Source organism: Amblyomma mixtum, chromosome 9, assembly GCF_055824585.1.
Source record: "Amblyomma mixtum isolate Tamu chromosome 9, ASM5582458v1, whole genome shotgun sequence".
NCBI classification, from domain to species: Eukaryota; Metazoa; Arthropoda; class Arachnida; order Ixodida; family Ixodidae; genus Amblyomma; species Amblyomma mixtum.
The window spans coordinates 77982250-78000163 of record NC_143020.1 but is presented as its reverse complement, the minus strand read 5'-3'; the positions used below and the strand labels follow the sequence as shown (position 1 = coordinate 78000163).

The 17914-nt window shown below is 44.7% G+C and overlaps 1 protein-coding gene across 4 annotated transcripts in view; it reads right to left on the bottom strand.

Annotated features, from left to right (window-relative positions):
* The window catches only part of LOC149329805 (uncharacterized), a 105426-nt gene that overhangs the window by 28703 nt on the left and 58809 nt on the right, over positions 1 to 17914 (bottom strand). For all 4 annotated transcript variants that reach the window (XM_089560473.1, XM_089560471.1, XM_089560472.1 and 1 more), the window contains one exon: positions 15895 to 15948. In XM_089560473.1, the coding sequence (XP_089416599.1) occupies positions 15895 to 15948 (54 nt within the window). The remainder of the gene's footprint in view (positions 1 to 15894; positions 15949 to 17914) is intronic.

Genomic DNA, 17914 nt, shown 5'->3' with positions numbered 1-17914 from the left:
GTTTTTATGTTTTTCTTTCGCTTTCTCACTCCTTACACATAACGCAAAACAAATGACTGACCGACACATTACAGGCCATTTTGGCCTCTTTATCAGACTTTATATTCCTAGAATGAGCTGTTTGCGTTTCCTGCACTTCATCCTGCACCGAAAGGTGCGCTACTCCATTTCGTCTAGTGATGTTCGAAACAAACAGATATACTCTATTATAAGGGTACATACGGCCCTACTACGTATACTCAGATGTAAGTGCCTGTATACATACAGGTTTCCTAAATGTCACCTCAGTAGGGTGAAGTGACACGCATGAAGCAGTATAGGTACAGTGCAACCCGTGTGTATAGAATTATAGTTTATATAGAACAGTCAGAACATCCTGAAAATTTCATGCAAGTACAGCACCAATGTTCGTGTACATTAAAGCCGGGTTCAACTAAACTTTCGATATATCGAACTGCAAGCCATGCCCCTGCAAACTGTACTTGTCCTACCAGCATTCATTCACCCCTGTTATCGAGCAGTGAAGGGCCGGATGCACGGTCTTGGGCGCCAGCTTGCAGCGCTAGAGCTGTGAAACCGTGTGATAAGAAGAACGTGGGGTGTGCTTGAGGGAGGCCTTCGGCCTGTAGTACTCAATTTCCGCGCCCCACCGGTGGATACGGTGAATGAAAAGAGGCTAAAGGCTAGCAGCTGCCCTTGCCTGGCGTGCTTCGCTCGCGTCGCTGTTGAATGCGTCTCGGCAACAAACTGGAACTTAATCTTATTGAGTCATTCTTTTCATATCGAACTACAATTTTATTCACAGACATCTAATGAGAGGCAGCAGATTGTTCCAAAGCATCATCGGCTGCTACTTCGATGCGAAGAAACATTGGCCTAGCCATGCTTAGCAAAGGGTGAGCTTCTACAGTACGCCGCGGGTGGCACGTCGCTGCAAGAAGCGCGTCACTAGCATCGGTGTAATGTATTCTTCCTTCTAGGGTTGAGATAATGCTTTCTGCTGCCATTTTTTAAAGGAATTATGGATATATCGACAATTCGATATCGACCTCGACTTTGATATATGCTGGTTGAGCTAGAAGAAAGCCACAGAAATTAATAGCCTCGAAAATGAAAACAGTCATGCCCTAATAGTGAGACTGGGGAATTATAAACGTTTGTCGAACAAAACTGACAAATATTTTGAACATTGGAAAATAGGAGGATTCTGCTACGGAAGTATTGAAGCTAACGGTTCGTTCTTTCCATGTGTAGCAAAATCTTTATTTTAAAGTATTGCATCGCTTGTATCGAGCAGTTAGGAGTACAGTAGGAAACCAATGGGAAACGCTTTTGATGATATGAGTAACGTTAATAACAAAAAATAGGTGCCTACTGTGGGAGATCTGCGAATGATTGTTATTGTCAAATCTTGCAATATCAAAAACTGCGTCTATGAATTCTTTCCGCTTCAAAAATGCTTTTGTTCATAATTGTTGGGTATGTTCAAAAGCCGTGAAAATGAAATCAATCATACATTAATAGTGATCTGCTGACGTTTTGAACGATTACATATGAAGAATGCAGAAACTTCGGTAGGGTCACCTATGTTTTGATAAAAAAACTTAGCGGTCCCCAAATAACTGCATATTGGACGTATCGTGAAATGCACGTGAAGAGTCGGTGCAATAAACTAACGCGCTACTGTACTGATTAGAAAAAATATGAAGCACTTCTCACCTACGGCGACAATGGAGCGCATCGACTGTCCCTCAGATACATCGTCTGTTCTGAAAGTAGTAGGACTCATTTTTTTAAACAAAATATATTGAAGAGAATAGTACAAACGATTACAAGTTTTCAAGGTAGCACCCTTCCGCACCTACACGCTGCTGCCAATGAGATTTACAGTTTTTGTACTCCTCCAGGAACGCCTGGACCGGAATGCTCTTTAGCTCCCTCGTCACGGCCTGTTGAACCACCTTTACCGATCCGTGATGTTTCCCCTCGAGCATCGATTTTATTCTCGGGAATAGAAAAAAGTCTGGCGGGGCCAAGTCGAGGCTGTAGGGGGGCTGAGGCAGCGTTGCCGCTTTGTGCTGGGCAAAATATCGGGGTCCTCATTCACCTCATGAAGAAGATCCTACCGGTTGGCCTTTTCCTCCTCTGACAACACTGCCGGCACCAACTTCGCGCACGCTTTCCTCATGGCTAAGTTTTCTGTCATGATCTCAAAAACTTGGGTTTGATGAATGCTCAAGTCATCAGCAATCTTTCTGATACTCATTCTACGATCAGTGCTTAGTAAACGTTTGACTCGCTACACATTTTCGTTGGTCTTGCTGGTCGAAGGGCGTCTGGAGCGGTCGTCTTCCTCCACTCTTTCCTTACCTTCTCAGAACAGCTTGTGTCACTCAAAAAACACCTGATCTACCCATGGAAGCCTCACCGTAGGCCTCCTTAATCATGTTGTAAGTCTCTTTACCCGTTTTACCAAGATTTACTCAAAATTTGATCGAGTATCGCTGATCGAGTAAACGCTCGATGATTCTGCGTGATGAGACGTTTCGACAAGGGTTCACAGTAGAAGCGACCTGCTCTCTTCAACGGCCGAGAGCCGACTGCCAATTTTCCCCAGCATTCCCAATATCCCCTTCAACGATCCTGCACGCGCAGACAACCTCTAGTCCGCCCGTTCGCCCAGGAAAAAACCAGTCCTACTACTTTCAGAACAGACCCTGTATATATACTACAGTTACCCGATCGGCGCCTCGTAAAGTGACAGCGCGTACAACTGGCAAGCTTACGGGCCTCAGGCCACATGGCGCCAGCGGCCGTGCCACACGGACCCACCGAATGGCATGGGCAGTGAGGCGGTGTGCACGCGTGTGGGAGCGTTATCATGGTAGGTGGGGTCATAAGGTCTGGTCACGGCGGCTTCTTTAGTTCGTCGTGTATTCTTTCTGGTGCATGGGACGGGGCTGCGGCGAACGGTGAGGTCACTTCTGACCTGAGCGGATGCACACAAGGGCGGCGCTGGCCAGGAACACACGGCCTACGTCGATGGTAGACGCACAGCGCTGAAGCTCCAGAACCCGCATGATGGCGATATCCCGCGCCTCAGATCAATTGCTACTTGGCGGAAAGTTAATGAAGAGATAACGACTTGACGGACAATGATTGGATGATTTAATGAATGCAGTCCTATGACAAATGCTCCTCCAGCGCTATCACCCCCTTGTTTTTGTAGTCGATGCCAATTTATCACAGCTTTAACGAATGATATATTGCGAGTAATAAGAAATTAACAAAAAAATGTCTTTAAATGGACGAAACTCATCTAGGCATTTCTATATGAGATATACACGGCCAATTATATGAATTCAGAGCCCGTAATTTATTTATTGATTTATTTACTTATCTACAGAATACTGCTGACCCTAACATGGGTCAAAGCAGGAGGGGCAAAAATGCCTAAAAAGAAACGCGGCAAATAACATCGCAGAAAACTAACATAGGAGATGGTAAAGAACAAGGAAAAACAACTCAGGAACTTAACAAGCAATTTTGTCAATGGCATCGATGCTGTTTACAACCTCAGGCGGGAATTCATTCAAGTGAGTTATTGTATGAGGAAATAGTGACCATTTGTAAGTATTGATTCTAGCGCTGTACGGTGTTAGTGATTCCGTGTGACGATGTCGTGTTAGTCGCGTCGTGATCGCCTTAAGAAATTAATCAGGCCTCATGGAGAGTTTGTTATTTTTGAGTAAAAAAACTCAATTTAAATCATTGAGTTTTTCTTTGTGTTTGCAATGTCTGTATGTTGCTTTGTGCCATAAGAGTGGTTGGAGAGTCAGTAGAACGATATTTATTAAAGATTAATCTAATAGACTTTCGCTGGATCATTTCCAGTGCCTCGATGTTATGTTTTGTGTAAGGGCCCCCGAGGGTGCATGCGTACTCAAGTTGCGGTCTGATGATTAATGTGTAGGCTAACAGCTTTCCACTAGAAGAGGCACCTTTCAATCTATGCCCAAGGAAGCAAATGTAGTGAGCGTGTAATGAGCGTAAATGTGTAATGAGCTGAAAGCCGCAGTTATTCTGCAAACCATGCCTTAATATTAAGTGTGATGTCAACCTGCATTCTGCATGGTTTTAGCATAATCTATCTGGTGTCATTAAGGCACGCGTTAGTATGAGAACTTGTTTGCGTGTGTCCACTTTGAATCCATTTGTTCTCTCTGTGTCATTCGCAATTATAAGGATTCTGAAGGAGCTAGACACCGCAGCGGACACGGGACAGAGAAAGAAGACGACACAGGGCGGTACTTGCTGCAAGTACCGCCCTGTGTCGTCTTCTTTCTCTGTCCCGTGTCCGCTGCGGTGTCTAGCTCCTTCATGTCTCACCAACTGGCCTACACATCTACCCTCCTATAAGGATTCTGTTTTGAGCTTAACGTGAAACATTAAAAAAAAAAACTGGCGGAATTATTGAATGCTTAATGCGGAACGATTCGTCAGAAATATTAGGATATTTATTGCAGAGTTGCCCTAGCGTCGGATGTTTCGACGTTCCTTGAAGCATGGAGGTTAGCACAATGCCTTTCATTTTGCAGGTTTAGCTTCGCAAGAACCATCGCGTTACCCTCGAGACAACATAGCTTCCCTTTCGCACGGCCGCTGATGTGTGATCACTGCGCTATGGCTGGCGTCCTCGAGCGTCAAGCGGGGAAGCCATTGTAAACGTGCACTTGCACTGGAATTCAATCGCGGGCCATTTCAGCTTGAGTCTGCTGAAAACGGGAGTCAATAGTTGGAATAGGTGTCTCCGTGCACTTCACGGACGCTTTACGGACACTTAAGCAGCTGCCAACCGCGGAAGAAATGGCTGCTTGCTGGCGAGACTGACATATCCCAATGATTAATCCATATGGGGCCGCGTAGGGGGTGCACATGGCGAGTTTTGATTGGCCGCCTTGGGAGAATAACAGAATAATGTTACAGCAACACCTCCGCACACCTCAATGAAGGTGAAGCCGCAGCAAAGAAGTAGGGGGGGGGGGGGGGTAGGGGGGTGCGTAGAAACTGTAATGGTTACGCTGCGCTTGTTGAAGAGCCTTACCTAACTCTGGAGCAGCTCTATTTTCGCGACCTTCAGTTAATATTTGCCATCGAGCACACTTTAGGCGAAATAAATTCGCTATTGCGGCGTCTCAAAGTGAGAGGCTTGTCCACATGGAGGCCAACCAATGGTCAGCATTGTGCTTCGTCGCATTCATCACTCAGAAGAAATTTGTGGTGTCGCACAGCATTTTAAGCAAACCTTAGAATATCCCTTTCGATACCTGCTTTTGTGGCATTATGAGAGGTTAGGGGGACTATTTTGAAAGGAATAAGAAACCGGTTCGCATCTACAATGGGTTTCAGACATCTAGATTATATGGTCTCGCCGTGTTATTATTTGAAAACGCGAACTAGCGAAACCCTGAAAAAAATTAGGAAAATATTAGTTTTCAATTGGTACTAATGTGATTTAAATGGCGTAGAATTGGCTCCAACTATGTCGGTGTTCTAACTGGGGGGTTCATATTGGCTCCCACTTGAGGCAAATTACTTTTCATCTCGTTAAAATTGAAATGTGTCCTAATGGACATTTCATACCAATTGACAGTTGAAAAAATTGACTTTCCCACTGGTTTTATCTAGAAGTGCTGAACCAGTTGGACAATAAGTTGGACAATATAAATATACAGTTAGTTGGACGCATCAGTATCCTACTTGGTAGGCAAAAATTCAATTCTGTACTGACTATAACTAAATTCTGTCAGCCGGTGAGGCCAACTGTTCTCAGCAATCACGACAAATTTTTTTGTTCAACTGCATTTATGGTGTCAATGTTAACATTTACATATGTACAAAGGGGGACAACTATTATATTTTTATAATAGCACCTATCAGCAGAATAAACTACTAAAATGTATTCATAATTTGTCTATCATCGCGGTCAAAACGAAATGAAATAACTGCGTTTTGTAGGTGAGCGCCACTGGCTCCCGGTATCAGAGTCTCATAAATTTGATAAATAAGTCTGAGCCGAATCGCGTTCTCTGGATGTGTATATTGAGCCTGTGATCCTGACGATTGATCTTTGCTCCTTGAATTGCTTGGGAAACCGGCCGACATTAGCGTTGGAATTACTTTATACTTTGTCATAACGAGCTCATAAACCTTGTGGGAGGCTGTTTGAAAGATCTCATGCTGGCGCACTGCAGTGTCAAGAACAAATATTAAAACATGATTAAGCAAACATTAAAGCTGTTGCTTCTTAGGCTAAAAAATGAGGACGCAATACCGCACAGCACATTTCTTATTTTAAGCATTAAAGTAAGTCCCTCTTATAACGAGTACTTGCGCTTAGTGGGGTGCGCTAGGTAAACACTAAACAATTATTAAGTCTATAAAACAAGATCGACTGCCAGAGGGAACTGGAGATACACTTTGCCGAGACAGGTATTGTGGAGAACCACAGTGGTTGCTACATGAAAGCGGAAGAGCAGTTATCTTTAGAAACAGCTGCCTTGTAGTTCAATTATGACGATATATACACGACATCAAACTGTAGTACTGTGTCGCGCAGTTGAGAGCTGGGCTCCTTTTTAAAGTACTGGTGTCTCGCTCCTTCCAGCCACCAGTAGCTTTGTAACTGGCCGTTTGTTCGGCTTGATACAATCCGGTATTGGGTAGCAAGGGCGCGAGTTAAGCGTATCCCACAGTTCCTTGAACACATTTAGCATTTGCTCCCAATGGGTGACCGCCATGGCGGCTACACTATGAGTCAAAACTAGGCCAACACCAGCACAGTACTGCCAACACACCTGTTGTCCGATACCGGCGTGTTTGCTCCGTACCTGACATCTATAGCGAAGGCAGGCGCTTTCTCTACATCATCCGATTGCGTTATCAGTGAGTGGGCAAAGGCCACTACGTCGGCCCATTGCCACAACGATAAGACACCAATACCTGTTTTATGTTTAGACTTTATATCTAAAAGTGGTTCGAAGGCTCCATTGAACGGGTATAGCATAAGAGGGTGACCATTCAGCTGATTATGATGGGTCGAGTTGATGCACGATGGCGGCTTTCATTCCGACCGTCTACCGTCCGAACTAAAGTGTCGACATGCGCCTGCGTCCGTGAAGATAGAAGGCAAGCATCCTTCCACTGGTTTGAGCGGTTGGAGATGCGGTGGGTGGGGCTCATAATCCACTTAAGAAATTCATGAAAGTAGAACTTATGAAAATGACACAGCCTGACAGCGTTACGTTTCGGTACAGTGACACATAGCGAGAGTGGGCCTAGAAGTTGAACCTTGCGACGCTTCTGTACTGCTTTGAGGTAGGTAGAAAGATATTTAAGAGGGTTCCAAACCGCACATGCATATAGTTTAGGACGAATAAAAAATAAATGAATTCAGAACTGTAGGCACTAGCCGCAGGAATAGTCGAAAGTAACGAAGGATGTTATTTTATTCGTTAACATTCTGAGTATTGTGAAAAGAGCAGTTTACATGGCCATTATGTGAATGTTGTAATTTTTGTAAGTTGTCACTGCCAAGGTTTCAGAATTGTCAAGAAGAAACTTTTAGGATGACTGTGAAAAACGTCGACGGCTTAATAACATAATTTTTGCTTTCATTTAAAGATATTTACCATTTATTATTGAAGAAGGAAAATGTCATCGCGTTTTATTATAGAGTGGTGGATGATGCGAAATTCGTCAAACATGCGAACTTAAGAATATGTAATGACTCGCAAAATATAATCTATTTGTAATGAAAGCACGGTTACGAGGACTGCGCCCTGGTGCTCCTTACATGTTATAGAGAAATAAGAACCTACATGTTTATCAACTAGAACAAACTACCATTGTTTGTGAGATAGTGGCTAATCCAATTAACAACAAAAAGTTTAGGAATGATTCAGGCTTGGGTGATAAGTCGCTTGAGAGTCAGCTTATCAGGGTTTTTCAAATTTCAGAGAACCAACGCCAGTTGCAGCGTTCGGCGAATGTTGGACCTCAAGCCGTTAATAACAATGGCTAATTACGTGTCGAAAGATGAATTTTTTCAATGGTGTGATTGTTACTTTAATGTTTCACGATTTAAGAAATTGTGTTAGAGTCGAAGCGATCCAAGTGATAGATACTGGTCGATAGATATTACAAGAAAATTAAAGCCCTTTTTCGGGGCTATATTGACCTTGCCTATCGCATAGTAGATGCTGAAAGAAACTGTTGAAATATATATGAGGAAATATAGTGCTAGCTGTATGCTTTTAGTAGTCTTCAGCCGAGAGTGAGCAACCAGGAACCCAAGCCCCTGAACCATCTTTCTTTTGACTCGGCGGATGGATGGATGGACGAATGGACGGACGGTGACCGCAGACCACAGCACCGGTGCTGTCGTCACCGACGCTGGCCGGTGCTGTTAGCAAAAAAAAATGTTGATGGTTTAACTTGGCTTAAACCAGGTATGCAAGTGAAAGCTTCGCAGCATGGTTACGCCAAGGCGTTGCTTGTGGTAAAGCAATAATTAGGAAGGTGGTTTGGCTTTATTGAACTTCATTGCTGCTTCTTGGTTAGTCCTATGATGATGCTTCGGTGATCCGTAAAATAGTGAGACTTGGTTTGAACTTAGTCATCGTAGTATGCATGCTTTCACTCACCAGACTCAAATCTTGCTTGTGCCACAGCCTTTCGCACTGCCAAACGGGTTCTCTGTAAACGTGCGGTGAAACTGTGGTCGCAGCCACAAACTCGCTCAGCCGTATGACAAAGTCGGTCCACCGGTTATCCGCTTCGGTCTGCGCATCCATCGACGAGGACACCTCACCGATAAGTTCATCCGTTGGATTGCAGCGTACGTCGTTCCTCCGCTTCCAACTGACGACGTTTTGCCAGTCGTCGTTCTCGCTGTTCTGCCGTCTCATTTGCCCGTTTCCTCTTGTAGCCTTCAAGCCGCCGCTTCAATCACGCTTCTCGGCGAGCGACAATGGCTGGGTGCTCCGGCTCTTCGTCTATTGCCAACGGCCGCCCAGACACGGCAACAATGCCCTCATAAAGCCTCGCCATGCGCCACACGTAGCTGACACGTGACGTCGCAGCATGACGTCAGTTATGACGTAACACCAGTGGCCGCCCAAGTGTCCGAGTTTGAATTGGACCTTGACTTGACTTTGAGACTGGATTGGGCCAACCTCAACTTTGGTCCCACCTCTAAGCCTACGGACCACCTTGGTGTAGCACCCGGATTTGCACCATGGCTCTACTATGCTTTGACCTCTAACTCAGCTGAAGGTCAAAACTGAGCACACGGCGATCGAAGCACGAGGTCCTGTAGTAAAGCTTTCGCTTCAAAATCAGGGGGATAGGAAGATGGCCGAGTGGTCAAATGCATTAGAAAACGAACTGCTCTTTGCTTCACTGCTAGAGTCCCAATAGGAGCCATGAGATGAGATTTTTTTCTAGTGGATACCACTCAGAAAGAAATGTCTGGTATGTTTCGGATAAGTGCAACTTTATGTCCGCCTTCAGATTTGCCCCTATGTTGTCTTTCAGGACCCCAGCGATTTGTGGATAATTTTAGCCTTTGTTTGCCGAGAATTTCATTCACCAAACTTGCACACCTTGCGCAATCGGACCGTGCAAGAGGCGTATCTATTGGTGCTAGAAAATGACGACACGCCTGCAGAGCGCGATCTTTCTTCTGTGCATAAGAAGTTTGCAAATTCGAATAAGGAAGGGTGCCATGTGGAGTGACAAAATCGCGACACTGACAGCACAGCGTGCTTACAAGAAATACTCAGGCGGTTGGACCGAGAACTTTGTGGGTGAGAGGTAACGATGAAAACCTAAGTAACCATCGATATCTTGTTTCCATTAACCTGGTAAACAGCTGACGGGGACAATTAAAGTCCATCTGGATTTACAACTTGACAAGAGATCCTGGATCTAGATAATAGGTCGCATAGCGACAATAGCTTTTCCGTTCTTCCGTGGTGGCAACCACGTTGGTTGGCTATGCTGAAAAATTGGCTGTGGTTTATGTCTGGCTAAACCTAGAGTGACGCGATAGCAACAGCATGCCGTATGGAACTTGATGAGTCGAATTGCAAAGTCAGTCTTTCGCCGCTGCGTTTCGATGGGCCTTCCTTCATCTTTGTCCTTCGGCGCGGATTCGCAGTTACTACGCAATTTCCTTTACTCAAATTCAATTTCTTCATAGCGGCCCCTCTTTCTGTTTCTTCTTTCACTCCCACTTCTCTTTCTCTACAAACGGATGACGGGTGTCCACCGAGATATGCGAGACAATTACTGCGTAATTTCCTTTCCTCAAATTCATTTCCTTCATTACGGCCAATCTTTCTCTTTTTTCTTTCACTCCCACTTCCTCCTTTCTTGTACGGTGCGGTTCAGGTGTAAACAGAAATGACAGAAAAATTCCTACGTCATTAATTAGGGCGTCACGAGCTACAGGCCATGACTACGCTTAGGCTTCGCTATGCTTTAGCGGTGTAATGCTACTGATTATTTACTTGGGCAATCTCTGACGTCATCAAACGGATGATAGGTGTCCACCAAGATATGTGAGACAGCTACTGCTTAATTTATTTCCCTCAAATTCATTTTCTTCATTACGGCGCTTCTTTCTGTTTCTTCTTTTGACTCCCACTCCCTCCCTTCGTGTACGGTGCGGTTCGGGTGTTCACCCAGGTGCGAGCATGGCCGAGGTGCACCCACGATGAAAGCGCGATCATGCTGAAGACGTGAAGCGGCTGGCGTAGTGTAGCTATCACCAAAAAAGCCGTATTTTTACCTCAAAATCCTATTTTTGAGCATTTCTTCAAGTTTTGTCTGACACAGCTGGTACACAGCCTCCCGAATAACTATCTGCGCAGAAATGAGGCTTGTAGGTGCTGTTCGTTCCCAAATTGCTCGAAAAACCGGCGTACAAGCCTCCCTCGCCAGCTCATGGGCCTGTTCGTTCCCAAGATGCCCCTCGTGTCCAGGGATCCAGCGCATACTTACGGTGGCTCCTAAATCTCTGTGTAAAGCCAGGTATGTCTGTCTGATGTCGTCCTTGGTGCTGTGTCTTCTCCGTGAACCGATGAGGCACCCTAGTTCCTTGGTGCAGTATGTGGACTTGTTCACATTTTTTTTAAGACGACCGGTGATTACCTGTGCTGCCAGATGCACTCCTTCTCAAATGGCCTGAAGCTCCATCCAAGCAGCACAGGTAGTCGGCCCAGTAATAGTAAGGGATGGTTTCACTATGGTCCTTTGTAGCACGGGCCTTTGCCAACACATTTTCAATATTGGGCCTACTAGCTGGGCTGCTGGTTCAACTTTGTGCCGTCGGTACAGAAGTCGAGAGTGAAAACAGTGAGATAGCCTCCGCAGCTAGTGCCACTGTGCTGGCCTCGGGTGCGGGCAGTAACTGAGAAACGCTCTCAATACGATGATTGACGCCATCCCTTGTCTGATGTGTCATAAGCATCACTCATGCGCTCTCTTCGAACTTTCAATGCTTGGCTTTGGCTAGCGATATGGCGATTATGAAAACCGAGGCCAGGATGCGCATCTTCGTAGTCAGTTTATTCGTGAAACACAAGCGGCTTTTTAGAAAAAGGCCAAACAAAAGATAAGAGCGTAATTAAACAGTCAGTTTTCTAAGCAATGCTGTCGCTTTATTATAGAGCAAATTGCATCACACCAGGCAACGCTTCCGGATCTTATGCGGCTGGTTCCGAAAGCGAACACCTTTATACACATTCTGTCTCTTCAGCAGGGATCTGCAGGACGCACCTCCTACAACCTTGTTGAAATACATGGATCCGCTGCTAAAGTGCGCAGTAGAGGACTTTGAGTGTAATGTTTGCTCCCTCTTTAGCTTTTGGGACGCTGGAGCATTGCTGAGGTTTTAGGCCTTATGCATAAAGACTAGCAAGGCAAGCTATTTACTACTAGTTATCCTTGTCGTTTACATGTAGGGCGGAGAGTCTATTAATACAATATTTCTTACAGAAGCTTCCCAGTAGTAATATTTCACTTCTTTCCACAGTCCCCTGAGTCCCATGTCGAGAAGAAAGGGAAGGTTGGAAAGCTTGGCTTCGGAACTGACCCAAGCCCACACATATTAGTCTGGAAAAAAAATCAAACACAAAATCAGTTTACACTGTCCATGTTCATGGCTGATTATTCCAAGCATTGCAAGAAGTCAAGTCCAAGGACTGAAAAAAGCCAACACCGTTTCCTAAAGACACTAAATGATTAAAACAATGCATGTTGCTTTGATATACGTATATGCTCTTGCTTATTAAGCGTAAAGCACCGTGGTTTTCCTTTGAGTTTACCTATGTAAACGCCTTTTCTTTAGCCATTTTTGTTCAAAATTTCTTGACCCGACACAAAAGCTGTTTTCGAAAATACGTGGACTTTTTCTGACCGCACATGTTAGCGGTACCAAATTTTAGATAAAATTACTGAAATAAACGCCGCTGACGTAGTGGCTGTCGAACGGAAATGTATATCTGGAGAAGGTCTTCACTGTACCATTAAAAAGCTTCAAAGCGCTCAAAAATAAAAACCAATATATAGAAACGTAATATAAAAAAACGAATTTTTTTGCCACTCTTTGATAAGGTTGGGAACCTTTTTTCCCCATAAATTTCTTTTCAATGAACTCCTCTGCTCTCATATTAAGTTCTTTGTTCTGGGCACCCATGAAAAACACTGCCAATGCCTTCTTAAAAAGTCGCAGCCAGCCATATAATGCTTTGTTGACTGGCAGCTGCTCATCAATCTTGCTACTTGACGACACCAAGATTATTATCAAGATCAGCGCAGCAGTGGCGAAGGGAGGTGGTATTCAAAGATGAATAAGTGAAAGTCATAACGCTGCCGAATATAAAGCGTGCTACGAGCCAGCGCTATAGAGTTCAGGTTGAGTGCTTTGTTGAAGCATCACTATTTGTAACTTTCACTTGCTTAAAAACACAAGATAAATGTGCGAGAACCAGTCTGAAGATCATAAAACCGACTTAAAGTTTATTGTCGCATACTGTTTAGTCAACACCTCGGCACCTCCGCACGCCCATTTAAGACAATAAAGGCCCACACAGCAAGCGAACTGAAATCTTAGATTTACAGATACTATAAATTCGGAGCTGGCGCTGACTTCTCACTGGCTGAACTTGTTGAGGGTCCTGAGGAATTTTTTTTATAAATTAGAATCTGGATCCTGACGAAAACAGCGGCGTTTACAATAGCTCGAAGTCCTTATTGAAACCTTTTCATTAAAGAGAGTTTTGTAATTGAAGCATACAACATGACGCTCGTATTAATAAAATAAATAAATGCAATGTTGGTGCTGGGAAAAATGTTTGAAAAATAAAAAGCCCCAGCCAGGACGTATAACGAGCATGAAGGCAATCGAAAGAAAATTATTGAGGGATTGCTCTAAAGCAAAACTTTTATACAAAAAATATTACTGCTAGCCCAACGGCCGCTCAGCGAGTTGTTTGGATTTGGGATTGGATGGATATAGTGCTTTACGGGGAGGGATAAGAAATATTGCGTCCGATTAGAGCTCGCATTTCATACATTACGAAGCGCAACGAAGACGCCTCCGTCTGTGAATTATTTGCTCGGAATTAAAGCCCTCCAGCCGGTCCGTGCTACCTGACATTATTGCATTTGCAGTTTTCGCACATCGTTAGAGTGATTCCATTTATTCTTGAACTTTGCATTTTCCCCACAAGACGAACAAATAGACGCTCCTTTTCCAAAAGAACTGAGCAAGATAGATATGCTTAAGTCACAAGGAGCCACGTCTGTAGCAGATAAGCAGGGACTCTATTTGTCCCAGTTGTCTATGCCGTCTAGGTACAAAATGTACCTAGACGGCGAACCAGCTGCGACGAAGAAAGTACACCGTGTGGCCTCCGAGTCGTCATGCGATCCTTCGTGAGGACCACCACCAAGAGTTGTGAGTATACGAAGCGCCCACCCTTGCATCCACGGCGTCGTTAAGTGCCCAGCGCACAGGTACGTGATCAACCTGTATAAATGTTTTCGTACCATGGCCGAGAATAAACTTTCTTCAGTCTTCCGGCATCCCCCGTTCCGTCTGCTTCTAGCCTAGCCAACTCTAGGCGGTTTAGGAATTTGCTAAGCACCGTCTACAGCGAATCACAAAGTTTGCGTGGGCACACAGGGTGCCTGGGCATTGCGCCGCAATTCAAGACAATTGCACATCAGTACGACTCGAAGATATCTCCACTGGTATAATAGGTTCTTTGGGGAGATATTTTCTCCGTTCGCGAAAAACCTTTGGGAGGAATGGAAATTTCTTTCCTGTACTGCCATATGCACTCCTAGTAGTACCGCGTTGCAGAAGAACTTGCTTTGGGGCTAGTTGGTTCATGATTGAAGTTCAGAATGGCGCAAAAGACACACACACAGGAAAAAAGAGGATGACACAAAGAGCGCCTACTACCAACTGAATTTATTTCAGAAACACCCTCTTTTATAAGGCAAGACATATCAACCACGAACCGGAAGCAGAAAAAACACATATCATGGTTTGAATTCACATTTCGAAACACCATCGGCAGAAAAGAAAAGCCACAAGAACAAAAAAAAACTAGAACTACACGTGCCCGTCTAAGAAACCCAGCTCCTGGCGGCATAGTTTAATCGATGAAGTGCTAATGCACGTGGACCCAGCTTTCTGTATATGGTATGCTTCTATAATCTCTCTTTCAAATCGCTCCTTGCCTCTGCCGATAAACGTTACCTGTTCCAGCATCGGTCCGCAATCTCTGCACTCCCTACAGTGATCCGGCAGGTTGCCCCTGTCATTGTTTTTAATTGTTCTTCTGTGCTCGCTAGCTCTCTCGTTGAAACACAGGCCAGTCTGGCCAATGTAGGCGGATCCACAGCTGAGCGGTATGCGATACACGACTTCGGACTTGCATTCGGTGAACGGTATCTGATGTTTGATAGCGCATCTTCGGGGTCGTCTGTTCATCATGGAGCAAACTTTTGCAAGCTTGCATGGTGCTGAAAACAACACATTAACACAATATCGACCCCCTACCTTCTTGATATTGTGCGCTATCTTATGCATGTACGGAATTACCACCACAGGCCTCTTGTCTTCCTGCTTGCTTTGCGTATCACCGCTAGAAGTGACCTTGATTCTTTGTAGCAGAGATTCACATATCGCTGTTATCATCATACACGGGTATGATGGTGTTGTTAGCTAGCGAGCACAGCGAGCTAGCGAGCACAGCTAGCGAGCACAGAAGAGCGAGCACAGAAGAACAATTAAAAACAATGACAGGGGCAACCTGCCGGATCACTGTAGGGAGTGCAGAGATTGCGGACCGATGCTGGAACAGGCAACGTTTATCGGCAGAGGCAAGGAGCGATTTGAAAGAGAGATTATAGAAGCATACCATATACAGAAAGCTGGGTCCACGTGCATTAGCACTTCATCGATTAAACTATGCCGCCAGGAGCTGGGTTTCTTAGACGGGCACGTGTAGTTCTAGTTTTTTTTTGTTCTTGTGGCTTTTCTTTTCTGCCGATGGTGTTTCGAAATGTGAATTCAAACCATGATATGTGTTTTTTCTGCTTCCGGTTCGTGGTTGATATGTCTTGCCTTATAAAAGAGGGTGTTTCTGAAATAAATTCAGTTGGTAGTAGGCGCTCTTTGTGTCATCCCCTTTTTTCCTGTGTGTGTGTCTTTTGCGCCATTCTGAACTTCAATCCTAGTAGTAATTTTTTTTTTCTGGAGCTATTCTTCATCTCCGCAAAATGGAGTTTGCACTAGATGTCAACAGTACTTACCCAGTGCCAGAAGCCCTGCCAACTGATGGTTGCTGGTGCGCTAGTAGACGGGCACTGTATTGGAAATAAAAGAGAAAAATGTAAACATTTCACAGATTTATTCTTTTGACGCTCAGTGTGCCAAAACAAGTTCAAGATGGGTGCCTCTTGTTTTGTTCAATTGTTCATCGGAGTAAAAACAAACCTTGTAATCGATTCTCCTCCAGAAGAGAAAAAAATATATTTTCTCTGTAAACGTTTAGAGGCATATGATCTACAACGTTATTTCCTAATTGTTATTTACCTTACTTGGCTTAGCACGAAAACTCTAAACAGGGGCGTTTAGCAGTTCAAAGTTAACTTCGACGATATGCATTATTTTTCCGCAGTGGTGACCGCAGTATGGAGAGAGAGGAAGACGAAGAAAACGGCTTATAAACGAACCTCTTTACTTAGGCTGACTTGCGGCCGCAAAGAACTGAATGACTCGGCAGCGGCGTAGCGACAAGCTTGGTCAGCGGTCGTCGAACAGAATGCCCGCCGCTCTTGGCGGTGCTCAATTTTGAAGCTGATAACTGGCTTCGGGATACGGCGTGTATAGTTGCCATATTCTAGAACAACGTAGAATCTGCTTTACCTGGATGCGATCAAGCGATATAAATCTCGTAGTGTCTTGCATCACAAACCAAGTGATTAAGCCGCATGCCAGCAGCTTTGAAGAATGAACAAACAAGCAGCACAAAGATTCGCGGATATATATTGTTTGCTAGAGGCTTCTTAATAAAGCGATGTATGTGGGAAGGTCATTGCAGTCTTTAGCTTACAAAAAACTAAAAGGAAGCCCATATTTTGTCTTATGTGTGCGCGTATGAAGAAACATTTTTTAAGGGAGGTTTTGTTGGGAAATGATATTCTAGTCGGATTAAACTGTTCTACAGTGACAGTGTATTTAAATCTCTTTAAATCTAGGGACATGAGCTTTTTGTCGGAAGCAGGCAATACTAGAAAGATAAAGGCATGAGTTTGTTTCGATTACACTGGCGCCGTGACAGGATTTAAAGACGTGAACCTAACTGAACGAAGAAAGGTCTCACACACTCTCACAATAAGATATCGACGGAGATCGTAAAATAAATGGTGCACTTTAGCTTGGTTGCGCAGAAGATCGGTTTCGCCTTTGGTGGTGATATAGTTAAGTTTCGGAGTCAGTAAGTATGTGTGTTGATTAGGGAGATGGCAGTTTCAATCTTGCGATATTTTTCGACTAAGTTATTCAACCTCGGCAAAGGTTGCCGGTATACTTAGTAGTTCCCATCATGTTTTGGGGACTGCTTCAAAAGGGATAGTAGCTGCTATCTAGGAGGAAAGTAATAGAGTTGTAATATTGCCACGTATCATTGTATTGTTTGTTCGTTCACGCTCAAGGCTGCAGGAAAGGGCTGTTATCATTTTTGTTCGTGACGCGAGAGCGACCGGACTTATCTCGATTGTTCGCAGCCATGAACAGCTGCATCTACGTGTTTCTAGATTACTCTAGTTGATCTCGACCTGTTATCTCGAAGTTTCCTTGCCGGCTTTAAATTGAACGATGCCGCGAGCAGCGGGCACACCCCGAGCACACCCCCTCCCCCGCATCGACGATACACTGGACCGGCTGTGCAACGCTAAGTACTTCTCATCGATGGACCTGAAGAGCGGCTACTGGCAAATTGAAGTCGACGAAAGAGATCGCGAGAAGACTGCGTTCATCACGCCAGACGGACTCTTCGAGTTCAAGGTGATGCCATTCGGCCTCTGCTCTGCCCCAGCGACGTTCCAGCGAGTAATGGATACGGTGCTCGCAGGCTTGAAGTGGCAGATTTGCCTAGTCTACTTAGATGACGTTGTTGTCTTCTCCTCAAGCTTTGAAGACCACCTCAGAAGGCTTCGGATAGTGCTGGAAACGATCAAGTCTTCAGGCCTGACACTGAAACCAGAGAAGTGCCACTTCGCTTACGAGGAGCTGCTGTTCCTTGGTCACGTTGTAAGCAAGGATGGAGTT